We start from the raw sequence: 16,501 nt of genomic DNA, 5'->3' as shown, positions 1-16,501 counted from the left end.
ACTCCCCCAAAGAGGGCAGATCTTTTCTAGTTATGTCAATCACGTATCTAGGACTTGTGCTTAATTTTCCCACCAAGTTTCAACCCAATCCCTCCGCTCAAAGTGTTTTCCAAGATTTTAGCCCCCCCCCTCCAACTTCCCTCAATATGACTGGACCAGGTTGGGATTTATAATAAGAGCTCTGATACACAATATCGTTCTAAATATAAAATTCGATCAAGATCTGATCACCCATTCTTAAGTTAAAAATACCTCATTTTTTCTAATTTTTCTCAATTAATCGTTCCCCCAGATGGTCAAATCGGGGAAACGACTATTTCTAATTTAATCTGGTCTGGTCCCTGATATGCCTGCCAAATTTCATCGTCCTAGGTTATCTGGAAGTGCCTAAACTAGTAAAACCGGTACAGACAGACAGAAAGGTAGACAGACAGAGAGACCGACAGAATTTGCGATTGCTATATGTCATTTGGTAAATACTAAGTGCAATAAAACCATCTTAAGCTGATTAAATCAAGCCCTGTTAGGACTAAATCCAGAGAGTTTATATATGTTGCAAATCTGATTAAAGTTCGTAATTTACAATCAATCAATCAATATTTATTGATTCAAATTAAAAATATACAAAAACAATATTATGCCCCAACAGAGAGCAGAGCTCGTAAGGCTGGGGCAGCACAAATGCATAAAAAAAACAAAACGTCTCGTCATACTAATAATTCCAAAAAGAGAGAGAAAAAAACTAAGACAAAAAAAAGATACGAAAAAAAAATACAAGGTAGGAGATCATAGAGGAGACCACCCCAGCGCAAGAACACCGCAGAGTAAGGAAAAGTAATAGAAACTGGTATATACAAAAGTGGCAACGCCCTCTACTATAACCAATATGGAATATATTTATTTTATCCCCCATGCAGGGGTAAATTATTGTGGCGTAAAAAAAAAACATCCCTAGGTTTTTCAGCCCCATGAGACCCTAATGGACATTGTTGTTTGTGGTTTGACGCGTTCGACCAATATATCATATGCGTTTTTATCACTTGATTATTCGGTGCCTTCTGCGTAATCACTAACTTGCTTGGGTGTCACTTCAGTCAATATCCACTGGACCAGAACATGTATTACTTAACTTACTATTGGAGGGGGTTATTCACCTGCAGCAAATGCCTGCGTTGAGATACAGTACTGCCTGCGTTGAGAATCCAAATACTGCAACTATGTATCGTCATACAGCAATTAAGATACATATACAACAAAGTATTATAACAAAATAATACAATCTAATGCATTATAACCTGTCTCATACAGCCAGATATAAAAAGATAGCCAGATAAATTAAGGATAATAAAAACAGTTAGAATATTAAGTAGGATAACTCTAAAATCAACTATTATATAGGTAGAAAAAAAACTTATACATTATAACCTTATCATTCGTTGTATTTTTCGGCAGAAGGTTTTATACTGGACGGAAGTAAAAGAACTATAAGTATAATTGATATTTTTTTTGTAGTTATGCCATTTTGTTTTGCTAGGTAACATTATACCTTATACCTGTCTCATACAGCCAGATGTAAAAATTTAACCAGATAAATTAAGGATAATAAAAGCAGCTAGAATATTATATAGGATAACTCTAACATCAACTATTATATAGTTAGAAAAAAAAAACTTATAGGGAATGAACCAAACCAGTAATCTTAACAAACCTACTAAAAGGTTTATGCTTAGTCTTCTAGCCGACTAAGCTTACGATGGAAGTTGGCAACAATTATTTCTGTGAGATTTTCATTTCAAAAATTGAAAACCGATTATTGTGCATCATAGATAAGGACTTTCAAGTGAGGATGAAACACTTACACTTGCTCAAAAGCTGCAAATTTGGGCTAGAAATTAGAAATACAAAACCTAAATAGATCTCTTGATTACATTTATTTTATTTTCTCCTATTTACACTACATTGGAAACATTACTTCGGGTTACCTAGCAAAACAAAATGGCAAACTATAAAAAAATATCAATTATACTTATAATTCTTTTACTTTCGTCCAGTCTAAAACCTTCTGCCGAAAAATACAACGAATGAAGTACATTTTAAACGATCGGCATTTAACTTACGCCAAGTTATGTTGAAAACAATTGAAAATAGTTTCAAACTAAAGAAGCAACCTTCTTAAGGAACATTTAATTGTGAGTCAAAATGAACTTTAGATTATTAAAAATATGCTTTCACAGATATGATAGTTTTAATGGTGTCCTTTGTATGACCGGCTACTGATTTTACATATGTTCTAGCGCATCTCGCAAAATTACGGCTATGGACATAATCTACTAGGAAGCTAAGAAACTGAAACTTTAAAATCCGAGTTAGAAAATAGCAACCAACGCCAACTATCATAACCCTAAGGAATTTAATTTAATACACTACATAGGATTAATTTATTGTGGCTGACTTTATCCACCTCTGTAGGCTGTCTAGATCAATGAAGCCATTATGGAAATAGGTAACAGTGATTTTTATGAGATTCTTCCGTTTAAAATACCCAAAGTAAAAAAAACTGTGCATAATAGAGAAGGATTTTCAACTGAGAATGAAAGATTTACGGTAACTCAAAACCTTCAGACATTTGCTAATAACAATAATAGAACTAGCTGTTGGGGTGGCGCTTCGCGCCACCCAAACACCTAGTTGGTGGGGATGCTTCGCACCCCCCAAGCCCCCCCGCACGCGTAAGTCGTTACGCGCCATATTAATTACGCACCATTGTAGTTGTGTCCCTATGTCCCACCTGTGAATATATATATATATATATATATATATATATATATATATATATATATATATATATATATATATATATATATATATATATATATATATATATATATATATATATATACATACATATATATATATATATATATATATATATATATATATATATATATATATATATATATATATATATATATATATATATATATATATATATATATATATATATATATGTTTTTAACTACGTAAAACTTGCGAATGTACAACATTCTTTACTGTCCCATTGTCTGTGCATATAAATAGATTGTCAGGTTTACCGACTCTTGAACATGCAACATATAATGGTCAATGGAAAAACAATCCGTATTCAGATCTATACCTCATGATTCTAATGATTGCTCTTGAGCTTTGTTGATGGTGATTGCTAATCGACCATTCATTTGTTGCCGTCGTCATTTATATATCACCCTCTGCCCCCCCCCCCGCGTCCCGTTGCAGTTGTGTCCCTGTGTCCCGGTCGTCGTTTATATTCCCTGTGTCCCGGTCGTCATTTGTGTCCCGATGTCCCGGTCTGTAATTTCGTCAGTCGAAAACATGACGTCAGTCAACACACAAACATAACGTCACCCGACAGACCCACACACACACAGACAACTTATTTTTATATATATAGATATACAGGACCTAAATACAACCAATATGGACATTTATTTTCTCCTTTTTACTTTAAATTGGAAATATTACATACCACTTACAAGTAAAACAAAAACAAAAAGAAATGAGAAGAATATTTTTCATTTTAACTAGCCTGCGTTCTTTACACCAGCTTAATCATAATAATGTTGGAATCTATTATAAACAGTTTCATTTCATAGAAAAGAAAAGAATTAATTTAGGAAAGTTTTAGCTAGGGTCAAACTAAACCTAAAAATTTAGCTGAGAACCTTACTCAATGAATCAAAATCGGCTTTGTTTTGACTCTGTAAGATTCATGGCAGGCAGAACAATAATGGAGCTAATTAAAGAGAGAGTTTAACTATGTTTTAACTATTTTTCAATCAGGTTTTTTCGTATGGAAGGATTTCGTAAGAAAGAAACTTCCAAAAGGGTTCATTGAGCTGGAAATTGGAAGCTATAGAATTTGTTAAAAGTAAAGAGAAATTTGAGGATAACCAGCCCTATTTAATTATTAACAATGATAAAAAAAAATCAAGTATAATTAAAAGGTTCAATAACGACGACCCCAAACAACCTCAGAGACAAGATTTGTAAAACATTTAATCCCCTCATCTCAAACACATAAGTTTCATCGAGTTTAGTCTTACCCATCAAAAGTTACGAGCCTGAGAAAATTTGCCTTATTTTAGAAAATAGGGGGAAACACCCCTTAAAAATCGTAGAATCTTAACGAAAATCACACCATTAGATTCAGCATATCAGAGAACCCAACTGTAGAAGTTTCAAGCTCCTATCTATAAAAGTGTGGAATTTTGTATTTTTTGCCAGAAGGCAGATCATGGATGCGTGTTTATTTGTTTCGTTTTTCCCAGGGGTGATCGTATCGAACCAGTGGTCCTAAAATGTTGCGAGAGTGCTCATTCTAAAGGAAATAAGTTTTAGTGCCCTTTTTAAGTGACTGAAAAAATTTAAGGGTACCGTGGCCCCCTCCCACGCTAATTATTTTCACATAGTCACCGGATCGAAATTCTGAGATAGGCATTTTATACAGCATAGTCGAAAAACCTTACAGCTATGTCTTTGGGGAGGAATTCATTCTTAAGTAATTGGGACAAAATTTAAGCTTTAGTGTAAAGAGCGAGGTACTGACGAGTGGGTGAACCCCCTCATATATGTGATACAAACATAAAAACATGAGAATACAGAAGTTCGTTACGTAAGCTAATTTGTAAGTTACGTTTATCTTTTACTAATAAAAACGCTGGTAAAAAATTAAAAGTTTTAGTTGCCTTTTAAGTAACCAAAAAATTGGAGGGCAGCTAGGCCTCCTCCCCCGCTCCTTAGTTTCTCAATACCCTTCAATCATAACTGTGAGAAAGCCATTTAGCCAAAAAATAAATAAGTAAATTTTATTTTAATTATTCATCTGCGGAGAGGCAAAATCAAAACATGCATTAATTCAAAAACGTTCAGAAATTAAATATAAAAAAAACAAGTTGTTTCAACTGAAAGTAAGGAGCGAAATTAAAACTTAAAACGAATAGAAATTACTTCGTATATGAAAGGGGCTCCTCCCTCATCAACGCCCCACTCTTTACGCTGAAGTTTCTGAAAGTTTTAAAAAAGTGGAGTGGAGAGAAAGAGTCAAACTTTAACGTAAAGAGCGGGGCGTTGAGCTATAGATGAAAATCTATATTGAAAACAGCAGATATTTGCACATTTTATGCCTCAAACCTCAACCACACCTACAAATTTACTTTTTCTTTTCACATATATGAAATACTTGATTTGCATTCAAGCACTCGAGAGAATTCCTTCTAACAAATGCCACGCTTGAAAGATCTCTCCCCTGTATTTAGTTTTTATGCTCGTTCAAACTGACCGCTTAATAAAAGAATTTTATACACACATCACATTTAAACATTTGTTAAAAACAATTTGTGTGTTATCTGGTATTCAATCAAATTGCCGTTTTCTGAAAAACCCTTGTTACGTCCGTCACATTTGAACGGTTTTTACCTTGAATGTAGTTTTTTAAGCTGATCCAAATGGTGAGATTGAGAAAAGCATTTCTTACACACATCACATTTAAACGGTTTTTCACCTGTATGCAATCTTTGGTGCATATTCTAAGTGCTTGATTGAGAAAAGTCTTTGTTACATACGTCACATTTAAACGGTTTTTCACCTGTATGCAATCTTTGGTGCACATTCAAACTGCTCGATTGAGAAAAGTCTTTGTTACATACGTCACATTTAAACGGTTTTCCACCTGTATGCAATCTTTGGTGCGCATTCAATCTGCTTGAATGAGAAAAGCCTTTGTTACATACGTCACATTTAAACGGTTTTTCATCTGTATGCAATCTTTGGTGCATATTATAACTGCTTGATTTAGAAAAGCCTTTATTACATACGTCACATTTAAACGGTTTTTCACCTGTATGCACTCTGCGGTGCTTAATCAAATCGCCTGAATCAGAAAAACCTTTGTTACATACGTCACATTTAAACGGTTTTTCACCTGTATGCAATCTTTGGTGCACATTCAAACTGCTCGATTGAGAAAAGTCTTTGTTACATACGTCACATTTAAACGGTTTTCCACCTGTATGCAATCTTTGGTGCACATTCAAACTGCTTGATTGAGAAAAGCCTTTGTTACATACGTCACATTTAAACGGTTTTTCATCTGTATGCAATCTTTGGTGCACATTCAAACTGCTTGAATGAGAAAAGCCTTTGTTACATACGTCACATTTAAACGGTTTTTCATCTGTATGCAATCTTTGGTGCACATTCAAACTGCTTAAATGAGAAAAGTCTTTGTTACATACGTCACATTTAAACGGTTTTTCATCTGTATGCAATCTTTGGTGCACATTCAAACTGCTTGAATGAGAAAAGCCTTTGTTACATACGTCACATTTAAACGATTTTCCACCTGTATGCAATCTTTGGCGCACATTCAAACTGCTTGATTGAGAAAAGCCTTTGTTACATACGTCACATTTAAACGGTTTTTCACCTGTATGCAATCTTTGGTGCACATTCAAACTGCTTGATTGAGAAAAGCCTTTGTTACATACGTCACATTTAAACGGTTTTTCATCTGTATGCAATCTTTGGTGCACATTCAAACTGCTTGATTGAGAAAAGTCTTTGTTACATACGTCACATTTAAACGGTTTTTCACCTGTATGCAATCTTTGGTGCACATTCAAACTGCTTGATTGAGAAAAGCCTTTGTTACATACGTCACATTTAAACGGTTTTTCACCTGTATGCAATCTTTGGTGCACATTCAAACTGCTTGATTGAGAAAAGCCTTTGTTACATAAGTCACATTTAAACGGTTTTCTACCTGTATGCACTCTCTGGTGCTTAATCAAATCACCTGAATGAGAAAAGCCTTTGTTACATACGTCACATTCAAAAGGTTTTTCACCTGTATGCAATCTTTGGTGCACATTCAAACTGCTTGATTGAGAAAAGCCTTTATTACATACGTCACATTTAAACGGTTTTTCACCTGTATGCAATCTTTGGTGCACATTCAAATGGCTGGATTGAGAAAAGTTTTTGTTACACACGTCACATCTAAACGGTTTTTCACCTGTGTGTGTTCTCTGGTCCACATTCAAATGGCTTGATTAAGAAAAGCCTTTGTTACATACGTCAGAGTTAAATGGTTTTTCATCTTTATGCAATCTATGGTGGATATTCAAACTGCTTGAATGAAAAAAGTGTCTCTTGCCTACATCACACTTATTTAGTATTTTCCCCGTGTTTGTTCTTGGACATCTTTCTAATTTTCCGCGGTTTTTAAAGTGCAAGTGATTATTAGAAATTATTTCCCGATTTTCTAAACTTTTCGCTTCTGATTTTGATTCATGTGAATTTGAGCAACCGTTAGTGGACAGATTCTGTGAAACCACAAGCAATGCATTTTCCTGCAGGTCTAGTTCAGATAGGTTTGGTGAAAAGTGACCTTTTATTATTAGATGTTGTTTTATATCATCAAGGCATTCACACAAACAAATGGGGCATCGTCTTGTTTCTTCCAGTTGGTGTTCCATAAAATGTGGAACAAACTCTCTGTAATCACGAGCTACTGCAAGGCAGACATCGCACTCGATTGGTGAAATTTTTTCACAGCCAGTGTCAAAATGAAGATTCAGCATCAAAAATGATTTCTCTGTTTTCCCACAGGAGTCACAAGCCAGATCCCAGCAGTTAATTCGTCTATAGTCTTCTCTCTCAGCCTTTTCACGACAATGATTAGTTTTGGGCCTAAGAGTTCTGGTTGAATTATACCATCAGAAGTGCTCAAAGTAGAACTCATTATCTCTAAAGTAAAAAAAAGCAACAACAATTAAAGCTAGCATAACAATTATAAAAAAAAGTGAGCGTTTCAAAAGTAATACATGATTAGGATGTAAATTGTCTCCCCGGTATTTTCATTAAGCTATCTTAGCACAGATCAAACTTAATTAAGAATTAAAGAAGAAGGGAAAGAAATACTTCAAATTATCAGTTCGTTGAATTAGAATATTAAAAAAACTCACTACAGAGTAGCACCGAAACAGATAGTATGTAGGTAATACTTTTATCATGTTTTCAATAGCAAGTTACTACTGACATCATGATCCTGAAAACGTTAAAAATGAAACGAAAAAATCAACAAATATCTCATTTTAAAAAAAATGTAAAATACCGCTAAAAGGTTAAAAAATATATAATGAGAATGAACTAATATTTGAAATCGACTGAGATTTATATCCCCTCTTAAATGTATAATATTATATTAAAATTACATTCGGTAATGAAATTTTTAATTTGTTTAATCAGCGTAAATTTTTATCATATATTTGAAACTTAAGATTTTCAGAATCACTTCCAGTTTTAATGCACAGTGCCACTCGCCCCATCACCCCAAAAACTTGTATATATTTCTAGGCTAAAAATAAGTAGTAGGCTGCTTTTGTTGGTTTTATCAAATTTGGCAATTCTTATTTTTATTCAACAGCTGTTTATAAGATGCTGTTAAGAAATTTCGTCGAAAGAGCCTTATAGAGTCTAGAGTCTAACACAGTGGCTTAAAACATAGTGGCATTATTATTATTTTTTTTTTAATTCCGAGGAATACTGTCTTCTAGACTGGTCCTTTCTACCTGAAATCTACCTGAAAAATCAGGATAGTAGACAGAGAATATTTCCACTACTTTAAAGAAAGATTATATTGCAAAGCTTATATTGCAAGATTGTAAAAAGATTAGCAACTTAATTTTAAAGAAGTAATTGAAAGAGATAATCCGGATTAGAAGTCTGAGACAATTTAGAGAGTCAAAACATTTAAGGAGAAAAAGTGGCAGCCACCAGTTAGACAGAATATTATTTTTCAAGGAGGGGCTTACAAATTTTTTTTGTCTATTTGCCATTTTGGATTCCTGGTTTGCAATATTAGGCTAAGACGAATTCAATTTCACCATTTTGTTTTGTTTCTAATACCTTTGAGGGTAAGATAAATATGCCCCTAGTTGGTAATACATTGATTATAAATACATCACTCTAGTTTTAACCACTTCAGAAAATTAATAATGCATTTTGTTTGAATATAGTGATTTAAGCAAATTAAAATTCTATTATGAAATTTTCTAGGAGGCAGTTCTTAGCGTAACGCCCCATTTTCTGATTGCTTCAAAATTTATAACTATCTTCTCAAAATCAAAATAATAAATAGATTTAAATCTTAATGTAGAACAAGAGCTAATAGCTCATATGGCACATGTGAGGAGGCAAGAAGAGCTAAGAGCCAAGAGATCATATGGTATGAGCTAAAACAAAATTCTATGAATCAATAGATGGATTTAAAAGGAAAATAAGAGGCTTAATAATAATAATAATAATAATAATGTGTTTCTTACCCACAACAACCCTATAAACGTATTAAAATGTGAAGTACAAACAATTAAATACACACACAAAAAGCAAAACATACAAAAATGAAAAGTAATGACAATAGAAATTTTTTACGTTAATCCAAAAAATTAAATAAACACACAAAATAACGAACTATGAAAAAAAATGAACATTAGATACACACAAAAAGTTAAAAAAAACACAAAGAGAAAAACAAATACACACACAAAGTCAACAAAAAAAACGGATAAGACGGTGGTGAGGGGATAGGTGCGCAGAAGCTGTACTGGAGAGTTGTCTGTGAAGAATCTCCAACTTTACAGTTATGTCAAGAACTGAGAATTTTTTAACAAGAGTCCGGTTTTTTGTCCAAGGTGGAAGAAACAAAAGAAATTTGCAAAATTTGAAATAATTTATCCCAATTCTTTTTAAATTACCATTATTAAGAAGGAGGAAAAGACCTGAAGCATAAAGGACAGGATGATCACAGAAAGTAGAATAAAGTTAGAATATAGGCCTATAGTTAGAATAGTTGACAGTATATAGTTACTATGACCGTGTCCGAAAGCTTATTTCACAAAGAATGCTGCATCCAGATGCAGGGTTAATTCTAAATACTCAGTCCGAAAGCTGTTTTCGTCATTTGTTCTTTGAAGCTCAAATCCCTACTCAACAGCAACTTCAGTAGTAGGGGAAGAAACAGAAATCAACCATCAACATTGAAAACAGCTTCCATGTAGCTCCTGATCACTTTGCTACTACTGCAAATTAAAGTACTGTACATTCTTTTGCTCTGTCTGATGGAGGAGCAATTTTTTCTCTTACAGATAATGCATGCACAATTGTCAAGACTTTGATTTTGGATAGCTTAGGTCAGACACTGGGTATATCTAGCATTCACCATAGTCTTTGGTAGGCCTATGCCTAATAATAAGTAAGGCCCATGACTTTCTTATGATGGCAATCAAGATCAAAGGTCATCACTAGATTCAAGGATTGAATTTTTTCTGGCCCTTGAAATCTAGTGGTCATACAAATTGGGTGATCATCAGATTTGTAACATAGTGCATATCCACTTATGCATTAAATATATCTCTAGAGAAAATAAAATGTAAATTTCTCCAGAACCATCTAGACCATATCTAGTAGGCTAATAGAACTGATATTTTCCATTACCAAGCTCCTGTTAAGAATCAGAAACACAAAGAATTGAGATTAGAAGGCAGTTGTGTTCATAAGCCTTGATTATTTAGACCAATTAGCTTTGTCATATATTTTACCACCTTTTAGCTGAATTCTTTTGTTTTACATTTGCTTTGCTAAAAAGTGCCAAGTTTAGAGAGTTATGTTAATATTTTTCTTGCAGATCAGAACAATTGTCTTTACAATTCCTTCTGTTTAAAGCATTTTTGAAAGATTATAAGTGCACCATGGGCATATTGCAGTCTCAAATGAGCTTGTGGAAAACAAATAGAATGCTTAAAATGTGCCAAGTTTAGAGAGCTATGTTAATATTTTTCTTACTGATCAGAACAATCATCTTTACAATTCCTTCTGTTTAAAGCATTTTAGAGATTATAAGTGCACCATGGGCATATTGCAGTCTCAAATGAGCTTGTGAAAAAAAAAAATAGAAAATATAATTTTTCTTATATTGTATTATTTCAAGACTAGATTATCACAAAACTAAGCTTTCATATTGCTTATTGTATCTTAAGTAAATACAATTCCTGATGGAGTTTTGTTGATACCTGTCTTAAATTTAATTTGTCTAAATAAAATGCATATTGTTTATGGGCAGCAACTATGACTTGAGTTTTTTTTTCAATATTTTCTTTTTTCAAACAATTTTCTGTGGTCACATTTGTGTTCCTTCCTATGTGGCTTGCTCTCTAGCTTGAGAATCCTTTGTCCAAAGGACACAGGTTTAATTATTGGCATTACCAGTTTATTTGGTTTTGTGACAGGGATCAGTGATGTGACTCTGTTAGCTCAGCTAGAATTGGCCCAACTTTAAAAGGTTACCTAAAGAAATGTGGAGCAGAAAGGGCATCCAAAAGCATAGGATGGCTGGCCCCTAGCTTCCTATTGTACTTCCTGGCTAAAGGACCACCTGGTCCTTTACTGGCCTACTGACTTAGCCATACAAGCTTTCTTTTAAACATATCAAACATAAGTACAAATGAAGAAATACCAGTAGGGTAGTTGTTCCTTTTCAATGAATTGTTGATTTATAGACAAGAGTGTGGGTCATGAGAGATGGCTGGTGAATGTTTTGCAGGTTTTAAAAATTTAGGGCAATTGTTCAGGTTGGCAACTGAGCACAAAAGTAAAATTTTGTGAATGGTTTTTCTTTGTGACTGCTATACTTATGTAATGTCAAGTATTTTTTTACCTTAAAATTACCTTAAATCGCATTTGCCAGCGAGATAAGGTGGTAGATCCTAAACCTTTGTTGTTATAGTTAACCTTTGTTGTTTTGTTTTAATTGCAATGGCCCTAGGACTTAAGTGTAATTAAACCAACTTACATCCATCCATTTTCTTCAAACAGACAGAAGTTCTATGTTCCCTAGCTTCAATAAATTTATATGCAATTTTGAGACCAAGGGTTACAAAGTAGTTCAAAACTTGCAAATGGAACTGTGGTGCAACTAATTAATTTGTAAGGAATGTATATCAATTTGAAGATTAAAAAACAATCATTTAGAATTCAAACAAGACAAATGAATAAATAAAAGTATCACTTTACAACCCTTTAATGAATTGTCACAAATGTAGGTCACTCTTAAGATTGAAATGAACAAAGCTTCAATTAAGAATCTGTTTTCTTTCAACAGACTGAAGGGGCAAACCTCCAAGCTTTGCCAAATTCAATCTCACTTTTGGGCTCTTATCAATGGGAACTTTCTTTGGACTTTTTTGACCAACTAAAAAAAGTAGGGAAAGCATCAGGTATAAGTGACTTAAGAGACTTGACAACATTTAGAAAAAGCTACATGCAACCTGATCCAAATAAGGATGCTGTTGTAGAGTATAAAAGAGAAGCCTACAGGTATATCCCAAATATGGTAAAGGCATATTACAAAGAACAAGAACAGGTTCATAGAATACAATTGAAGTGGTAAAGAAACCAGAAAATTCAGATTATAAGATTAACAAGAAACTATGAAAATTACAAGTACAGTACTAGCCTCCTTCCAACAGGATAAATAAGGGGATTCACACCCCAAAGCTTTGACTATTTTCAACCACACCTTTAGGAGCCAAAAAAAAATTAAATACATTTTTTCACATATCTCAAATATGACAGTTGACTCAGGAGTTCAGGTTCGGAGATTCAATACTCTGTTGAGCCACAAATGGAAGGACCTTTGCTGTCATAAGCATTGTTAATCCTAGCACACACCCACACTCAAATATAACATTCTGTAAAATCATAAACAGCAAAAATAAAAGACTTTTTATTTTTGATAAACAGTGTTTGAAAAAGTACACTACAAAGCAAATATCAGGTTCATCAGCATGCTAAATTTGATGTGACAATGATAAAATTTGTTGAATCTTTTCTGGGATCAAATGTGTTAACTATAGATAACACAGACATTGCAATATCTATTTGTCCATCCATCTGTTTGATTGACATTCTGAGACTATGAACCAATGTCAAAAAGGCTAAGGCTTTTAAAGTTTTTTTTCATTGACCTTGGGTCAAACAGGGAAGAAGAGGAGGTTCTATACACAAAAAGTAGAATTTTTTGTTGATTTGCTGAAGTTAGTGAAAGGAGAGTATCAAATTTAAATGAAAGATAGAATAAATGTACATAGCAAAATATCACCAAATTGGATCCTACTAGAATTTATCAGATTTGTTTAGTATAATTTCAAGAATAAGTAAGGTGCTGTCTCTGATAGTTGACCAAGTTTAAAAAAAAAAATCCTATAGATCAAAAAGCTTAAAAATAAATGTGTGTCTGATACACAATATAGTTAAAGATATGTAGTTAAAGGAAAAGCTACCATATTTTTGATCCCTGGGAAATTATTTTAAAGCCCTATACTGATTAGAAGAGGTAGCTCACATCAGGTTACTCAAACATAATTCTAAAGGAGCCAGACCATGGTTAAAATGCTAATCCTGCACTGATACTTAGTCAATTATACTGCTATTTCAGCTTATTTGCATTGTGATGTTAACAATGGGTTTGCAACTTTAATGTGATGATTGCTTGAAGACAGGATTATCACCCTATTTCGGGTAGATCAATTTTATTTGAAAGAAAATCATTTGGTAAAATTCTAGTTGATTGACTTCTTGCTATCTCAGAAAGGGGTTATGTTAGGAAAATGAAACTTTCAGGGATGCATCTACAGGCTAAAGTATGTCCTGGGAAGGTACTTTGAGGTACCTACCTCTACTCCTTCTCCCTCTAGAGGGCCCTGACCTTTGATGACTTTCAAAATATGTGTTATAAAAGTGAAATTTTGCAAAATAGATCTTCTGTTGAATGAAGAACAACAAAATTGTTTTCAGCTTCACAACTTTGCTCAATAAAAATTTATAGGGTTTTAAAGATATGCCAATACATTTCCTAAATTTTGAAAAAAAAACATTGATATGGATCAGAATTCTACTCATAACAGGAATTGCATTTTCAGAACTAAAGGCAGAGAAAAAGCAGCTGATAACTAAAACTTAAGATAAAATGTTGTTTTGTCAAATTTTCAATTTTGACAAACCTATTAAACCTATTGTAACCTTACCCCTTTCTGAGATAACAAGAAGTCACTCAACTAGAATATTAACAATCACTCTATTAAACAACTATCAAAAAACTACTGATCAGCTATCACTCTGCTTAGAGATAATCTTTTAGTAGGGCATGACAAATTTTGTGTTTTCTCTTTGTTTAAAACAGCTTAATTTTTTTGCTTCAAGAATAACAGAACAAGAAGTCAGTTATCATACAATTAAAGCTCTATGATCACTGAGCAAGGTGAAGATCTACATCCTTAATGATAATCATCTAAAAGCTGCTGAACAAAAATGATTTTTTTTTAAACTTAGATATTCTTAGCCACTTACATTGGAATTTTTTTTTTATCACACATTTCTGGAATTTGAAATCTCTCTGGAAACAGACCTTTCTCCTTATGCTCTGGTCTTCCTTATACTTTAGATATGGATCGCCACTATCTTTCTTTGGTTTCTTCTGAAAAACCTCAGATAAATGCTGCAATTTCGTAGAATTTTTTCGTGGGGTTTTTGACGTCATAACCCTGCGATAATTACAGATGAAATTCTAGTCCGAACTGAGAATTCTTTGAAGAATTCCAGACAAATGCGAAATTAATTCTGCATACTTGAGCTTTCGGACACGCTCTATATAGTTACTATATATAGTTGACACTTTCATCTAATTGGCAACGCTGTTTTCTTGTCTTATCCAAGTGTAATCCAAAAATCTTCAAAAATCAGAGGAAATAAGTATCAATCTGCTTACCTGCTTTGCTAATAAGTGACCCTATAGAGTGGTGTATTACCCTAACTCGCATTTTTAAGGTCAATCTTGTTATTTAAGGACTATTTTGTTTGACCTTGTTTTAATTAGCCCACATGTACGCTTGGTTTCAAAATTAGCGCGCGGGCACTGTTGTCACTATTACAACGATAGAGTTATGGAGAAAAATAAAGGATCATCTAACACAGTTGCCCAAAAAAGACCAAGACATTCGCCCAAAAAAGGTGTTGATGAGTGCAAAGGTTGTGACTCCAAATTGCAAGAAGACGATTTTGCATTGCTTTGCGACTCATGCGAATCCTGGGTATGCATCGTATGCTTGAAAATGACAGAGCCGGAATATAACTTATTCACAAAAATGACTCGGAGGCTCGGGTCACTTTGGTTCTGCCCCGTATGTAAACAAAAGAAAAACACGATCAACCAAGGGCTGACATCTGCAGAACTTAAAGATATTTTGAGGGGTGAAATTCAAACGTCATTTAAGGCGATGGAGGATAAGTTTTGCGCTTTATTAGAGCCTATCCAACGGAAAGTAGCTGAAATCGAGAATGACCTGAAAAATAAGTGCACACTTTCCGACATCCAGTATTTTACCGAGAACCTAATAGGGGTAAAGTGTCAGAGCTTGGAAAAAAGCCTAACTGAAAAATTTGTGAAAAAGGACGAGGAAATCAGTGTCAGTAGCTCGAACTTAAGTTCATTTTATGTGTCAGATATTGTGGAAAAACAAAAAAACCTGATTGCGTTTGGTTTAGCTGAAGACGCTACTTTGTCATCTCGTATACAACAAAACGAGACCGATTGCAAATTTTTCAACGACAAGCTACTTGTACTTTGCACTGCAAAATGTAGCTACTCAGTTAGACTTGGTAAACATACGCCTGGTAAGATCAGGCCTATTAAGTTGATGTTCAAGACTGCTAGTTCTTTCTGATGTCCGAGACTGCTAGTATCAAAGCTACATACCCCTTGTTCAAAGTCTCTCATGATCGTACTACGATTGAACTGTTGGAAAAAAAGAAGTACGATGCCCTGAAACAGGAGCTGAAATCGAAATTGGACGCTGGCGAAACTAACTGGAAAAATGGACTAACCCTCGTGAATAATAACTCTTTTCGTGAAACCCCAAATAGCTACGCGAGCATCGAAGAGTGACTCCCTAAAAAAGTTGAAGTGTCTGAATGATAAATTTTTGGTGACATATACAAATGCAGACTGCCTGTCATCTAAATGGGAAGAGTTTAGTGAGCTAATAAAGCAACGTAAACCGCATTTAGTTGTTGTTACCGAAGTTTTAGCAAAACATTTCAGTGACCCATCTTTTTTTTTTCAGCCGCTACCACAATATAATTTAGTATCTAATAATTCAGCTAAAAAAGGGATTTGTATTTATATTCATTGTTCTATTAAGTTCTCTGTGGTTGTTGATTCGTTAGTAGACTCAGTGTCGGAGTGTCTTTTGGTTGATGTTAAACTGCCTTATCATAGTAGTTACATGTGTATCGCAGCTTTTTATCGTAGTCCTACTGTGAATTTATCGAGTCCAGTTAATAATGCCAATATTCTAGCGTGTATTTCTCGTCTTGTTGGTCGTAGTTCAAA

General features: G+C 33.9%; 1 protein-coding gene across 1 annotated transcript; it reads right to left on the bottom strand.

Annotated features, from left to right (window-relative positions):
- Positions 1-3,288: 3,288 nt before the first annotated feature.
- LOC136035876 (zinc finger protein 271-like) lies at positions 3,289-14,930 on the bottom strand. The gene is made up of 3 exons (XM_065717835.1): positions 14,879-14,930; positions 7,677-7,803; positions 3,289-7,101 (listed from the first exon to the last, which is right to left on the bottom strand). The coding sequence occupies exons 1-3, from the start codon at positions 14,928-14,930 to the stop codon at positions 5,583-5,585; spliced, it is 1,698 nt and encodes a 565-aa protein (XP_065573907.1). The 3' UTR covers positions 3,289-5,582.
- Positions 14,931-16,501: the final 1,571 nt, after the last annotated feature.

This window comes from Artemia franciscana, chromosome 14 (assembly GCF_032884065.1).
Source record: "Artemia franciscana chromosome 14, ASM3288406v1, whole genome shotgun sequence".
Taxonomy (NCBI): domain Eukaryota; kingdom Metazoa; phylum Arthropoda; class Branchiopoda; order Anostraca; family Artemiidae; genus Artemia; species Artemia franciscana.
The sequence above is the reverse complement of the archived record's forward strand: the minus strand, read 5'-3'. Positions and strand labels throughout refer to the sequence as shown.

What these genes read in the sequence shown, in the direction of transcription:
- LOC136035876 (XM_065717835.1), bottom strand. Translation starts at nt 14,930, where the DNA reads ATGCGAGTTAGGGTAATACACCACTCTATAGGGTCACTTATTAGCAAA. An exon ending in GTCACTTATTAGCAAAGCAG is followed by an intron (nt 7,804 to 14,878) that starts GTAAGCAGATTG and finishes TTTTTACTTTAG; the next exon opens with AGATAATGAGTTCTACTTTG. An exon ending in GAATTAACTGCTGGGATCTG is followed by an intron (nt 7,102 to 7,676) that starts GCTTGTGACTCC and finishes TTCTTAATCAAG; the next exon opens with CCATTTGAATGTGGACCAGA.